Consider the following 16844-nt stretch of genomic DNA (forward strand, 5'->3'; position numbering starts at 1 on the left):
ACTGCCGTACACAAACGTTGACAAAAGCATATATTCCAACTAACCGTTACTATAAATAAATAATAAATAATAATATATAATAAGACTATACAGTACAATTAAGCAAGACAAGGAGATAGATTATGTTGAAAGATACCATGCTCATCATTGAAGATTGAGTTAAATAAATAAAATAAACCATTCTAATGTTTCTAATCCCAAAAATGAACAAAGCCGTATAATAATTATTGTTTTATTATATTGAAGATAATGATGTACTATCATGTGAGTGTAGTACACGAATCTAACATTTCTTTTTCTTTTCTTTTTTAAGGGTGTTTTACAAAAGAACCAACCATGAGATTAAGCTTTAGCTTTCAACCAAATTGGCTTGCCGACACTCAAAGTTATTACATGCTTTTTCGCTCTCTCTGTTTTCTTCCTACAGGGTTCACGTACATGGTAGTTGGTTTGAATTTTCTTTACCACTTTTTTTTTTAATTTTTATTTGGGGTGGGCCAACCAATAAAGGAACTAAGTTTTGGGAGATTAATTGTGAATATTTGTAAAGTTAGCACTACTGATTTTCTTTTGAGGTTGCTTATGATTATTTTCATTTATATAATTTAATGTAAATTTGTACGGTAAAAATTTCGATACAATTAAATTCATGTAAAATTTTGATAAATAAAAATCGTTAAATAATAATTTAATTAAATTTATTAAATTATTTAATAATTCTTAATTATTAATTTTACATGAAATTAATTGTATCTGAATTTTTCTTGTTTGTATAAGAGTGAGTCTTTATCTTGATTTCCAAACAAATTTTATCATCAGCTAAATTTTCCTTTGGTAAAAAAATCCTAACGTTATTTTAAAGGTAAAAATGTGATCTTAAATTTTTTCAAGCATAATTCATATATTAGCTCTTACTTCTGAAAATTAATTTAACTAATACTTTCCACGGCATTGATTTGGAGATGTACTTTTCTTATTAAAAAGAATGTGAATTATACTAACAACTTTTGAAATTAGATAAATACATAAAATTTTTCTTTCATTTCTAAATGCATAGCATATTATCTAAATTTCAAATTACATAATATTGTATAGGATAAAGTATATTTTTTATTTTCGAAATTTGACAAAAATTTTAAAAATACTCCTAAATTTTATATTGTTTTAATTTTGTCTTAAAAGTTTTTTATTTGTATCAAATATACCCCTGACATATAATTTTTCAAAAAATTTTAGACCAATTCAACAACAGTTTCATAAGAATAATCTTCAATACAAGCAAAACAACCATAATTTTTATGCATTATTGTTAAATTGATCTTAAATTTTTTGAAAATTTAGTTGTTGATGGTATATTTGATGCAAATCGAAAACTTCTAAGATAAAATTAAAACAAAATAAAATTTAGGAATATTTTTAAAACTTTTGCCAAACTTTAAGAATAAAAAATATATTTTATCCTACTGTATACTTTTTGTAGAATTATTTAAAATTTGATACTGATTTCATATAACTCGATTATTGCTATGTATAATATCATTTAATTTTAAGAAATGTCAACTTAGTTTTTATTTTAAAAAGAAAATCATATTTTAATGGAAATTTAAATTTGAAGTTACAAAATGTAAAGCAAAGACAATGAATGTAGAAATAAGAGAACTGCAAAACATCTTTTTTTTCATGAGTTTAATAATAATAATAATGTCAATCATGTGAAAAAAAATCAAAATAAAATATGAGAAGGAGACATTTGACCAAAGAATTGGGAACTTGGTGAGAACACATGCACACATGTGTAAATAAACATTGCATCAAGTATCAGGTGGCAATTTCTGGAAGTTGAACCTAAATAAAATAAAAAGCAGAATATACTTCTCTTCTAAGCAATAAAGCAGTAAGCAATGCTAAAAAAGACAAAAAAAAAAAAAGCACCCTTGCATGGTACATGCCTAAAAGGGTCATACCCTTAAGAACTAAGATACTTTTTACAACTTTTTTACTCTCAATTGATTGGACCAAAACAAAACAAAAAACAAAAGAAAAAAATTAGTTACATTATTTCTCCTAATGTATTAATAATAAGTACTAACATGTCTATTAAAGTATTAATCTTTATTATTGATTAAAGAAAATAAATCCTCTCAATTTTTAAAACAATTGAAAGAGTAAAGTGTGATTTTTTATCATTAATTTTATAAGTGAAACTAAGAAAAAATATAAGAAAAAAATATTAAAGGATTAAAGATCACACTTTACTCTCTCAACTGTTAAAAATATTGAAAAATAATCTAAAGTATTTTTAAAAAACAAAGATTGTAGATAAAATCAACTTCATACATTCCTATTATATATCAAATAGATGAATCAAGTTCCACTAAAGTAATGAATTGATAAAGTGAAGAAACAAGAGTCTAATTACATTTGAATCAAGATAGTAAGGTGAGAAAATTAATAAAATAAAAAGATAAAAATTTAATTACTCTTAAATCAAGATAATAAAATTTAACATAATAAAAATTATAAATTTAATAATAATTAATTTTTTATTTTATTATTCTACAAATATTTCTGTTTTAGAAAACTTTTTTTTCATATAGATACACTTTGAACAACCGTTGCAATATAAATGATGAATTATGATGAAGGTATAAAAACTAAAAAGAAATTAATGCATATTTGGTGATTGTTCATGTTGTTTAAGATGGTCATTGTTTACCTAGCATTCCTTTTAGTCTTTTTCCAATATTAGTTTTTACAATTCATAGATTAGTGGTTTAGCTCCTTTAGAACACTTTTTCTTAGTAAAATGGTCAAATAACTGCAAAATTATTAGCTAAAATTTTATATATAAATATAATTTACATTATGAATACATTCCACTAAGAATTCCTTTTACACTTCTTAAGGATTAATTATACACCTATAGCATAACTTAAGCCTGCAAATTAAAGGATACATAATAGAATAGCATTGATACTAATACAAATTAATATATACAGCATATATATGCATTTTTTTTATCCGCCACAGATGTCTGTTGTTGGCCAATAGATTGCTACATGCACAGAGCGAGATTCGAAATCCCGACACTTGCTTAAGCAGACGAATGAGCTGACCAATCGGCCAACTCAAGTTGGTTATACTTATATATATGCTTTTTAATTAGTGAATAAAGCTATACCTCTCAAACTAGAGATCAAAGCTATGGCTATGGAAATGGAAGATTGGGTAGTGGCGTTGTCTTATCATGCTATGTGCCCTGATTTCATTTGCAACACTTTCTTGAAGTGTTGAAGGTCCACAAACTAACACTCCCACATCAACATGCCCCCAATTCTCTGACATGCTTTCAAAAATTTCTGCAATAATTATAAAAGGAAAAAAAAAAAAGAAGAAAAGATATTAGTAATGCTTCCAATTGTATTCTTCACGAAATTCTGAAAACAGAAAATACCGAAAATAAAAGTAGAAAATGAAAACGCAAACCAAATGCACAAGAGAAAAAAAGTAAATGAATTTCATGAAGTTATACATACCTTTGAAGTTTGGCCTGGAACCATAACGGGTGACAATTGATTTTGCAACACTACTGTCTTGAATTGAACTCTTGTGAGCCATAAACCCATTTTGATCAATTTTATGATCACCCTTCACACTGTCATTGGACTTTTCCTTCACAGAACTTCTCTGTTCACAAAAATGCCAGAGTGCAACAACAAAACCACCAAAGATAACAACACTTGCAACCATGCAAATCACAAATAGTAACCCTTTGTACCACCATTTGTACACACCATAAGGGTTAATATAGAAAATGTACAACAAAACCAGTAAGATCACAAATCCAACAGTAGATGAGATGACGTATAGTCCAGACCAAAAATTGTCTCCTGTTCCAACAAGAACTGACATGCCGAAATCACTAGCCATAGGACACATTGAAGACTTTATTGGTTTATATACATGTCCCTCTTCCTGTAGATAACAATAATCAAATGCCATTAAGCAAAAATTTTAACATATATATGTATAGAATGAAATAAAATATAGTAAACATCTCAATTTCGTCCTGACAAAAAAAGGTGACGAATTAGTAGTAGTATGTCTAGTAAGAAGAAGCGAGGGCCGAATTTTTCCTATTTTTGATTAGGGAAAAGATTCAAGAATTTACTCTTAAAGAAAGCAATGTAGAACACTAATAGGAGGAAGTTGAAGGTTGTAAAAGGACTTACCAATGGAGGGTCTGATTCCCGAGTGACATAAATATCAACATTGATGTTTACTTTATCCGAAAAGGAAGGACAAATTGATTCCATGTCAATGCTTGAAAGAAGTGGAAGCTCATTTGATTTCTTCACTGCCCAAACAACCAAAATGTTTCTTGGTCTACAAGGTTTCCCTTCCCTCACGCGGTGGAGAACATCGCTCAATATAGCAAGGAAGGGTGAAAGTCCAATACCACCAGCCACTAGTATAAGATTCTCATACCTAAAAACAAAGATTACAGAAATCATTTCATTAATTAAAGAACCAAACTATGCTAACTTGGCTAAGGTTGCAGTCCTTCAAGCTGGATTAGTCAACCAAAGTGAAAAGGATATACAAGATTGAGGACTACTTACATCAAGTGATACGGTACTTCATGCCCATATGGCCCTTCAACCGAAGCTGTTATGGTCTTGACAGATAAATCTTTTGGTTCATCAGCATCAGTAATCCTGTCTCTCAAATTTTCTGTCCATTTGCCAAGAACCTTTATGAGAACAGCAAGGTGGTTCTTTCCATCCAAAGGACTAGAAGAAACACTGAATGGATGCCATTGCAGCCATGACAGTTCCCGGATTTGAAGGAAAATGAAACTCAATGCATTGTATCTCAAATCTACAATTCAAAAAGAAAAGTTATCATAAATGTGACATATAATAAGATGTGTTATTTGTACTCATTCTGTCTTGTACGCAGACTGAAGTATGTGTCAATTTAGTGTACAAGACAGAGTTACACCATATTGTGTGAGCAAAAATACTGAATGGTAATATGAAATTACTTGGAGGCTTTGATAGAACCAGTTCCACAGTTCCACAAGGAAGGCACCTAGATGAAACTACTTTAACTGTCCTTCTTGATTGGCAGAATCGCAGAAAGCGGTCGAGGATGAAGATGAATATTCCTCCAGCAGCCATGGTGAAAACAAAGTCACCAACATGCAAGGCCAAGAAGACAACAAAGATAATGTATAATTGGTGAGTGTAGAAGAACAACTCAAAGTTCCATGTTCTCACTCCTGGAAGAGAGGTCACCCACATGAACAAACCAGCTATGAGGGCTATAACTCCCGGAAGGTTCGCAACACCAATGTCTTTCCATTGTATTAACTGCAGAAGGACCAAATAAGAACATGGAAATGAGAAGTGCCAATGCATTCAAGCAAAACCTTGTTTTTTTTTCATTAAAATTGAAAAATTCACATATTGAAGTAATAAGAGGTAACTAAAATACATAAATTTGCACAACTAAACAAGTTTATTTCTGTGTAAAGCAATTATAAGCTATATATATTTTAAATTTTAAGAGAATGGAAACATGGAAGAAGGACTTACTTCCTCGACAAGGCGACCATCCATTGCCCAAGCAACACAGTACAAGAGACCATGGATTGTGAAGAGGGCCATGGTGAGGTGTCCCAGCCAGACATGATATCTAGTGGCGTGTTCGAAAGGGATGTCTATGTACCGAAGAAGAACAGAACCTCTTGATACAGGCAGAAATAGAAATGCCATGCACATCAATCCGATTCCACCAAACCGAAGTCCCAGAATCTCCAACATGAATATTCTGAAAAGAAAGAACAATTTGACAAAGTTAGCTTATTGTATGTATTCAAAATTTTCAGAATAAATGAGTAGTATCTTAAAAACCAAATGCATGCTTACTTGTTTATTAGCGGTTGTTTTTTGGGTGGAATTGCTACTCTAATATTTTCAATTTTTAGGTGGTATGGATCCTAATAAAAGTCTTGACCGAAATTGATGACTAAATTGAGTAAATTCATGAGTGTAGTGTCAGCTTACTTGACTATGGCCTATGGAACAAGCCTTTTTGGAGATGATAATCATATGTGTTATGTCATATGTAAGTGTGTGCTGTGTTGCTCATAACATGGATTCCGAAGGACAACAAGTGAGAAAGATCAAGGCGACGAAAATGAGTTGGCTAATAGCATGGACAAGTTTTCCACTGATCTTGAAGAAATTGTTGAAACTTTTGTTGATAAGATAGGTGAAATAACTGAAAGTATGAGAGTTGTGAAAGACTTTCATGATGATTTAAGGCCTGTTCCTGATGAACTGATGAAAATGGATGAACTCACACAGACATAGAACGCTTCAAAGCTGCTCGTCTGCTTATGCAAGACACTCCCTCAGTGCATTTATTTTGAAGGATTCAAGATGAAGAATACAATTCAGTTTGTTAAGAATTTGCTTAAAGATAACTATGGTAGCTGCTAGTATTTAAAAGCTAGAAATATATTTTGACATGCAATAGACAAAAAGTTATGATTGTTAATAAGAATTTGATAGTACTTCCTTATTAGAACTTGATTCTGTTTTGTGGGACTTGATGATACTTATAAATTAATTCATATTTACTGGGTAAAAAATTTTGTTTAGACTTTAACTGTTTTACATGCTATGTGATGCAAATATTTATCTGCTTAACAATATTTGTGGTTATCCATTGAAGCTTTGAAGTTATACCGGATTAGTTCAAATATTTAACATCTAAATAACATGGAGATTGAGAAATGCTACATTAAGTCTAAGTTCTTAGCTATGATTGAGTCATCAACTAGTTATTCTACTCTTTTCCCCCTTTATTTGTTTCAAAGCAAGAAAGTGAATGGATTTGAATCGACTCTAAAAGTGAAAGTATTGCCACAAAAGCTACTTGTTATGGTGGGAGAGCCAAGGCCCTATAGAACTCTTTTTCAGGTGTTGACTCCTCAACCTGAGACTCCTTGTCAGGTATTGGTCTCACGAGACTCATAACATAGTATCCCCTTTAAGAGCCGGCATCCCGACTCTACGGTATTTCACTTAGTGGCGCTTCAGTCAGCCTTCTACCAACCAGAATCCTCCAATGATCATAACCCTCCACAGGTAGCCCTTTTCAGTTGGCCGACTCAAGAGAACACCAATGAAATGAGCTACAAAACCTTGGGAGCATTACCATAAAAGTTAGCTATGGTGAGAAAGGCCAAGGCCTTATAAGGCTGAGACTTTTTTTAAAGTATTGGTCTAGACTCATAACAGTCCCACTCAAAAGTTCTCATGGACTAATGGTAATTGTTTTCCTACTTGCTTAGTTTACAGTTATCTTCACTTTAAAGAGGATCCAAATCCAAAACAGAAGCCTCTCAATCAAGCAAACAAGCACATATGGAAGTAAATCAGCAGAATCAAAATTATGAATGAAAATTGGCAAATAAGAGTGTTGTACCTCCTATCTAAGTGATGATGAGAAGGAGATGCAAGGGCCCTCATAGTATAATTGTAGATAGCAAAGATAACATATGCAGAGAAGAGAACAATCCCAATTAACTCTGTAGCAGAGACAACCCCAAATGGCCCCTTTATAATCACAGGGAAAGTCCATAGCCTAAAGCTTGGATACTTAGTACTCTTCTTCCTGCAAACAAAACCCAACTCAAAAATAAATAAATAAATAAATAATGCACCCCCCCAATAAAGGTGTGTTTGTTTCAGGTTATTTTGCTAGAAAATCTCTTCTATAATTGAAAAAAAAATCAATTTTTGCATATTTGGATATAACTAGAATTATAATAATTTCAAAAGAAAAATCTTATTGGTTGGAAATTGAAAACTAAAACTTAAATGAAACAAATTTACCCTAAAATTTAGAACATGATTATGAATTGAGGAAGTGATGACATACTCAGGAATGTGGTCTTCTCCAGAGACAAGAAGGTATGCAATTGCAAGGAATGCAATTATGAGAATTGGAGCACTAAATAACATAAAAATGCTTCCTGAAAAATACACAGTTTCCTTTGCATTAAACTCAAGCCACATAGTGAGAAACAAAAATAGAAGATGGAAGATAAACAAACCTGCAGTTCCAAGAGGGTTCCCCGTGGTCAAATTGATCCATTTTGACATCAACTCATTGACAGATTCTTCTGGCATCAAGAAAATAAAACCTGCCCAACCAATGAAGATTATGCAAATCAAATACTTTATAACCCATTTTGTTGCTGACACAAGAAATGATGATGATGATGATGATGATGATGATGATGGTGTCTTTTCTTTAGTAGGAGATAACAATGGAGTGCTGTCAACAGTTTCTTTCTCCATTGAAATAATCAGGAACTCTGAGGAAAGTGTATGATTGTTCTAAAAGAGTGAACTCAGCCACTAAAAGTTCTTCAGTTCCTGCTTTCTAAATTGAAGCACAGAGGTTCATACAAATACGAGGTGAAATGGGAAAGGTGACAAACAATGTGGAACCCATTTTGATCATGATTCATGAAAGTGGGAAAAAAATAAAAGAAAAATGAAACAAAAAATCTTAATCATAATATGTACTGGGAAATTCTGAACCACCCAAATGAAAATTCTCTTCCAAGGACATTGTTGTATTGTAGGGTATGCATCGGAAATTAAATTGTTATGATGAAAGATTAATGTTGGACAGTTAAAGTAGAGTATTAGGTGCGGCTTAAGCTAGTTAACATGAAAATAATTAAGAAGTCTACGTTAATGAAATATTCGTCGACACGTGTATTTACGGTGTCTATTATCTAAAAAAATTGAATATATTTAAACATATTTAAATATTATTATATATCAGTATGTTTAGTTTTGTTCTTAATATGTATTTTTAAAATAAATTTAAAAATAGTATATATTATTATTTATTAAAATAAAAATTATTTTAAATATTTTATAATTAAAAATTATTTTATATTTTAATATTAATAAAATATTAAGATATTATTATAATTTATCTAAAAAATATTATGGTGTCTCTATATTTTATATATGATGTATCTATGCTAATATCCGTACATCATAATTAAAGAACTCTGACAAAGAGGTTTAGAAAATGGATACAACATAAAAGAACAAGCTCAAGGTTAATTTATGTCCCTACACAACAATATTCTAGGAAGTTGTTGCGTCTAAGTGTTATAATGTAAGAGACATATTGTGTGTGTGAATTGTTAATTCACAAGTTGGAATTTCATACTTTGCAAGTTTGCATATCATTAAATAATAAATCTTAATTATAATATAAAATATTAAAATAAAGTTAAAAGTAGTATTTTAATGCACTTCAGTCTTCTAGCTTTTCTAATATTATGACACATTAGTATATATGACTAGTTAGCACAATTTACCTACTACTTATCGAATTAAATTATTTTTTAATTCTTTTATTTTTAATTAAATTACTTCTAAATTTTTTATTTTTATTTTTCATGTATCTTATTATTATAGTTTAAGATTTTTTGTCAATTTCTTTTTTATAAATATTTATTTTTTTTAAATTACTTTATAATTTTCTTATTCTCTTAACTCTTTACTTTTATATAAGATACTATATATCTTCAATGTTAATATTATTTTTTTTATTAGGTATAAATATAACTCATCCTTTTTTATATTTACTCTTTTTTATGATTATTACATAGAATTATAACTTAAGATTCTTTTTTATTTTTCTTCTCACTGTTATGTCATTTATTTTTTTTTTAGATTACTTTATGCTTTATATATTTTCTTATTCTTTACTTTCATATAAAATACTATATAATTTTAATATTAATGTTATTTATTTTAATAGGTATAAATTGAATAATAAAACATAATTCATCATCTTCTTTTATACTTACTCTTTCTTATATTTTTTATATAAATCAACATTCACTTCAATTTTTTTTTCTTTTTGATTGTTTATGGCAGGGCCCAAGACAAAACATTTTTTTCCTCCATTCTTACTAATATTTTGTATAAGTGTTTGAGTAATTACCTAAATCAGTCTCCGAGGATTTTAAAAATGGACATATTAGTCCCCAAAAAAATTAATACACAGATTAATCCTCTAAGATTTGTTCCGGCGGACAAATTAGTCCCCAGTCCAGTTTCCGGCGTGACTCATCAAGGGAGACTGCTGAGTTGGCACATTCAGCATCCAACGTGGCCAATAACATGCACAGGTGTCTGTCACGGACAAATAGGTCCCCATCGTAAAAAGCAAAGTGACGTCGTTTTAGGGTTGGAGAAACGTAACGTTGCAAGGGGATAGTGAAAGTCACGTTTCTTCTCCTCCCTTTTAACCCTCTTCACTGCAAAAAGACCCTAATCCTATTCTTTTTTATCAGTTTTTATTTTTTACAGAGAGCCCTCTCCACGTTGCCTCATCAAGATCCACCTTATCTCCCAACATTACGATTGTGACGGTTGTTGTTCAATTTCATCCATCGACGTTTGTATTCCGTTACCCTTTGCAGGACGTCTCTCCTGGATGCATCAGTACCAATTCGCAAGGAAAAGGCACTGAAGTGGATGTGATCACCATTGAAGACTCACACTGAAGAAAGTGAGACTCTGTTTGATTTTGTTTCTCGTAATTAGAATTGATATATTATTTTGAAAGTGTATCTTGTAGTATAGAGCACAATGCTATGTGTACAAAGTGTCTTTGATTTTGTATGCATGTTCCTTGACAGTTACTAAATTTGCTGAATGAACAATTTTTTGGTTTTTTTCTTTTAAGAAAATTGTGGCAATAGAGCTAATGTTCTATGAACAATTTTTTGGTTTGTTTCTTTTATTCGTACAGGTAAATGGCGGAATTTGCAATTTTTGTTTTTCACCATGGTAGACATTTTGTGAGGGATAACAAGGGAGTTCTTGTATATATTGAGAAAAAAGTTGAAAAAATTTTTAAGATGAATATTGATCTGATATGCTTCTTTGACCTGCAAACTCTCTTCAAAAGTTTGGGTTATTTGGATTACAAGGCTATGTACTGGTTTGATCCTAAAGCACCTGACTTAGAGAATGGGTTACACTTTATAAACGGAGACCTTGAGATTAATCAGCTGCGTGAGAATAAACTAAAGAACAAGGATACGGAGGAGTTTTATTTGTATTTTGATCACCCAATAATGGTTACTCCTATTGAGGATGTCGAGATGGACTTTGATATTGATGCAGATGTTGAAGAGGAGTCCAGTGATGATGGGTATGAAACGACAGAAGATGAACCATATAAACCATCTCTCCAAGAATTTGAAGAGGATAGCAGTGATTCAGACTGTGTGATTGTGAAGAAACAGAGTAGGAAAGTTCGCAAAAAAAAAAAAGAGTGTGGTGGAAAAGAATAGCTCTAAGATGGTTAGTTTGAAAAAGAAGGCTTCAACAGTTGATAATAGATGTATTGGTGGGCCAAGTTCTAGGCCAACTGTGGGTACCAAAAAATCTGCCAAGACAAAGTATAATGGACCAATTGGTGCTAGAGGCCCAAAATCTCCTGGGTCTATTGGTGCTGGAGGCCCAAATTTCTCTAGGCCTATTGGTGCTAAGGCCAATTTCAAGATCCAAACAAATACTGCACAAAAGGGTGCTGCCTCAACCTCTTTTGGGGCAAATTTTGGTGGAAGAGGAGCTGTAATTCCAAGATCAGAGGATGCAAATTCTAGTGAAAATGATGAAAAAAGTGCAGAAAATGTCGATGAAGAAGATCCAATCTTTGAGTATGAATCAGCGTCATTACTGACACTAAATAGTTCTGAAGATGAAAGAGAGAGGTATGAATTTCCTCAATTTAATGATGATGCTGGATTTGGAGAAGTGTATTTTGAGTTGGGGATGGAATTTGCCACAATTGAATCTTTCAAAACTGCTTTGAAGGATCATGTCATTTATGAGGGAAGAAAGATTAGGTATATAAAAAATTATCAAAGGAGAGTTAGATGTGATTGTGAGCATGGGGTGGAGAGAATAAAAAAGTCAAGAAAGCCAAAGGGGGCCAATAAGGCATCTACTAACAATAATACAGAACCGAAGAGTAATGATGCAAACAATGATCAGAGAGGTGATGGCAATGATTTAGGAACTATGGAAGGTGGAGCTATGAATGAAGAGACTGCAAATGTGACCGTTGAAACTAATTCTGTGAAAGTTGTTACTGTTGAGGCTGCTAGTGCTGTCAAACTTAATCCTTGTCCATGGCTAATTTATTGTGCATGGAACAATCAGCTGAAGAGTTATCAAATCAAGACCTATATATCTCAGCACACCTGTGCCAGAGAATTTGGAAGCAATATGGCTGATCAGAAGTGGGTAGCCAATAAGTTAGAGAAGAGGCCCCGAACTCAGCCTCACATTACTCTAAGTGAGGCTTATGAGCACATCAAAGTCGACTACAATGTTATCGTTAATGGAAAGATGGTGTATAGGGCCCTCAAAGAAGCAAGAGAGCGAGTGATCGGTAATGAGAGAGCACAGTACAGTAAGTTGAGGGATTATTTGTGTGAGATCCATAGGAGTAACCCAGGGAGCTCAGCCATACTAGATGTGACACTGATACCTCAGTCTCTTCCATTGTTCAACAAGATATATATTTCTCTAGACGCTTGTAAAAGGAGGTTCAAGGCCGGGTATAGAAAACTAATTGGACTTGATGGTTGCTTCTTGAAAGGCTACTTTAGGAGAAAACTTCTATCTGCTATAGGTCAGAATGCGAACAATCACTTCTATGTGATTGCGTTTGCTGTTGTTGATAGCGAAACTAAAGAAAGCTAAAAATGATTTCTCACATTGTTGCAAGAAGATCTTGGGGATCAATATATTTATGGAAGAAATTTTATTTCAGATCAACAACAGGTAGTTTTATTGTGCTGATTAAATTGCTTTTGCCTTATTAAGTTAACGGTTTGTTTTATATAGTTAATTGCTGGTTAGTTTTATTGTGTAGTTATTAATTAGTTACCAAGTTATTAGAGCTGTTAGTTATTTTCTTGTTACTTTAATATTGTTAATAAAATTTGACACGTTAGTAAATTTTTGGTTCCTTTTGATGTTTGTTGTTAGTTATTAGTTATTTAACAAGTTATGTGAGCTGTTAGTTAACAAATTTCTGGTTCCTGCTAATTTCTTAGTTAGTTTATGGTTAGTTTTTTTAACTCTTTTATATAGTAAATTGTTGTTTTAGACTGTGGTGGTTGAGCATCCCCTTCCGACTCAAGCAGCAACAAATTCACCTGATTTTGTGACTAATGTTGTGAGTGAAAGGATTACTAAGTATTCACATTGTGTTGCTAGTCCGATAGTTATACTAATATGACTTTGTTTAATCTTTGGAGAATACTCTCTCAAGTTGCAGATAACTATGGAGCATCTAATCCACCAAGTACAAGGGCCAACCAACCTATCATTAAGCCTCATCATCCTGCAACAATCCATTCTAGCACACCCTCTCCTATTCCACCACCTGGAACCACTCATGGAGTCTCAACAGAAACTATTGCAGCTGCAAGTAAGGAGATTGCATCGAGAATGTTCCAGTTTATCCCAAATTCTGGTTTCAAGCATCTAAGAAATAAGTGATAAAAATGTTAGGAAGAAGTAATGAAGAACTGCAAACTAAGGACAAATGATTTGGCTATTTTGATGTCTTAGTTTATTTTTTTTTTGTTATGAAGAAAACTTGAAATACTGTTAATGCTCCATTATATGAGAGATTGTTTTGGACAAAACTCTCTTTTGTTTTTAAATCATGTTTAGACTGGTGTATGCATGAATGTTGTCTTTGGTTTAAGTAGCTATTATATTTTAAAGTTGTTAGAGCAATATATTTGGTATTGCAAGTATTGTTGTTGTTTTATTGTTAATTTTTCTTCTAGTATCTTCAGAGTTTGATATATCACATCAAATGTGTATATGAATTTATAAACTAAAGTCCAGAGAATAAATTTATGAAAACACCACTTATGTTATTTACTAATTGTTTTGGTATTATATTTTTTATTTGCCAAATAACATACCACCCCATTTTAGTGATTATGCTAGTATAAGAAACTATTAAATACTCTGAGAAAGATGATTGTGATGTGTTGGTAGGGGAGATTTTACCAAGAAGCATAACAAAGTTAAATAAGTCTTGTTTGTAAATCAAAGAAGGGAATTGATAGAATTCTAAAAATTAGTTTTCAGCTTCTACAAAGAACATATTTGTTCAAGCAATTATGTTTGAATAATATTTTAGATAATTATGATTTTGTAATGATTTTATAATGGTCATCCTAAAAAATTTTTTGTTAGCCCTATAAATACTAATATGTTGTAAATATTTTGTTTCATCTAACTTTGATTCAATTCACAAAGAAAATAGAATGCAAATGTGATTCACACCTTGAACTAAATCAATGCTTATATACCAGTTACAAAGAAACAATTGCAACTCCCATGACCAAAACCAACAATGCACACACGATAATAACAAACACTACATTAAAACATCTCGTCTTCCACTCAATCTCTGGGACTACATTTTGATGAATTTTTAACATGTCAATTCTACTTTGCAATTCCATCACTTTATGCTCCAAACTAGCAATGTTAGTAGCAAACATGTGTGAAACATGACCAGCAGTCTCACAACCATCCATTGCAACATCCTCCAAACAATCATAATCCAACTTGATGTCAAATAATTGATCAACCCATGCAAAGAACTTGCAATGCGGTAGTTTTTCCTGTTTATCACACAACGACATTATTCATTAACGTTCATAGTACAAGGTAATTTACTAGAAACCCTAAAATTGATTACCTTATGTAGTGGGCATCCAAAAAAAAGTCTACCCGAATTCTCTGGAGTCCTTGAAATGGAGATTATTGCATGCAAATCGCACAAGCATTTTGGGTGTTGCCCTTTCGGAAATTCAATTTTTTTTACTTTGCTATTTTCAGCGTGTTTGAGACCACTACCACTAGATCCACCATGTCTTCCTCCTCAGTGACTCCATGAAGAAGTGCTTCCTTTGCTTGTCGCCATTGCAGCTGAAATAGGATTTACAATGGAGCTTATGATTACACAGTTTCAATAATGAAGAATTTCAAATTTATTTGCAACGAGAAGTTTGGGAGAGGACATAAAAACGACGTCATTCTTCACCAATGTGCATGGACTATTTTATCCTTTTTGTACACGTGGACACTTAAGTGTCACGTGTGCATCTAAATGTGCCAACTCAGCAGTCTCCCTTGATGAGTCACGCCGGAAATTGGACTGAGGACTAATTTGTCTGTCGAAACAAATCTCAGAGGATTAATCTGTGTATTAATTTTTTTTTGGACTAAAATATCCGTTTTTAAAATCCTCAAGGACTTATTTGGGTAATTACTCAAAAAATTCAGTTAATAACCACAAATCTTTTTTTTATTTTGCTAAATATATGTATTAGGTAATAAATTTCTAAAACATTAAATCTTTACAATTTTTTAGTTTTTTTTTTTTCGGTCTAATTGTATTCATTTGTTATATCTTCCATATATCATATCTTTATCTTTCAATAATTTATATATTTGAATATCATTTAGTTGTAATATTAAAAATATATGGTACTATCATGAATCATAAAAAATAAAATAAAAAAATTAAACATTAATTTCAATAATATTTCAAGTCCTTTATAATTTCTTTTATTTTTTTCTATTTTTAGTCTAATTGTATTCATTAATTATATCATTCATATATCACTTTTTTTTTCTTTTAACTATTTATATTTTTAGAGTAAAAGATAATTCGAAAAAACTGGACGGTTCAGTCCCTCCATCCAAATACCTCCGCCAGATCCAACGGAAAATACTTGTCACGCGTACGCGTCACCTGGCAGACTTCCCTCTCACACGTACGCGCAGGTCACGCGTACGCGTCGCCATGAATTCTCCACTTGACCATGAATTCACCACTTTGCATGCTCTTTTTCTATTTCTTTAAAGCCATTCTTGCCTTTAAAACTTTAAATCACTCAAACAAACATACGAGGATATCGAATGACAGAAAAGTAAATTAAATTTAGTCATTTAGGGTGTGTTTGAGATTCACGTTTGGGAAAGAGAAAAGTCTGTTTGAGTGTCGCGCAGGTCACGCGTACACGTCGCCATGAATTCTCCACTTGACCATGAATTCACCACTTTGCATGCTTTTTTTTCTATTTCTTTGAAGTCATTCTTGCCTTTAAAACTTTAAATCACTCAAACAAACATATCAGGATATCGAATGACAGAAAAGTAAATTAAATTTAGTCATTTAGGGTGTGTTTGGAATTCACGTTGGGGAAGAGAGAAATCCGTTTGAGTGTCTTGAACATCCAATTTTTATATTTGGCAACTTTCTAAAACTTTGAACCATTGCTTAACGTACGTTCATGTGAAGCAAAAAATTCTAACTTTTGCATTTACATTGGGGAAGGTTGACTACAGTTGAAAATTTAAATGAGAAATTCATTCATTTTCTACCAATTCTACCCTTCATTTATTTGGTTTTATTTATATAAATTTTATTTACTTATTATAAATTTTTTATTCATATGATATACGTTGTTGGTTGTAATTATTATATATTATGTTTATATAAATTTTTTTCACTTTTTTTGTTATTTTTATTATACTTCTCACTGTACTTTATTTTCGTTTTTATTATATACTAATGATAAGTAATAAAAGAGTCATAAATAATAAAAATTTATAGTCCAAAATAATACTAAATTAAAGAGTAATAACGGTACTAAAAAAATTATAGAACAT

The 16844-nt window shown here is 31.5% G+C and overlaps 1 protein-coding gene across 1 annotated transcript; it reads right to left on the minus strand.

Moving 5' to 3' along the window:
* Positions 1-2845: 2845 nt before the first annotated feature.
* LOC130976306 (ferric reduction oxidase 7, chloroplastic-like) lies at positions 2846-8586 on the minus strand. Its single transcript, XM_057901135.1, has 9 exons — positions 8132-8586; positions 7957-8050; positions 7501-7689; positions 5601-5835; positions 5048-5375; positions 4623-4881; positions 4233-4488; positions 3537-3975; positions 2846-3359 (listed from the first exon to the last, which is right to left on the minus strand). Exons 1-9 carry the CDS (start codon positions 8376-8378, stop codon positions 3190-3192), a joined length of 2217 nt encoding a protein of 738 aa, XP_057757118.1. The 5' UTR covers positions 8379-8586; the 3' UTR covers positions 2846-3189.
* Between the last annotated feature and the right edge of the window lie 8258 nt (positions 8587-16844).

This window comes from Arachis stenosperma, chromosome 4 (genome assembly GCF_014773155.1).
Source record: "Arachis stenosperma cultivar V10309 chromosome 4, arast.V10309.gnm1.PFL2, whole genome shotgun sequence".
NCBI lineage: Eukaryota > Viridiplantae > Streptophyta > Magnoliopsida > Fabales > Fabaceae > Arachis > Arachis stenosperma.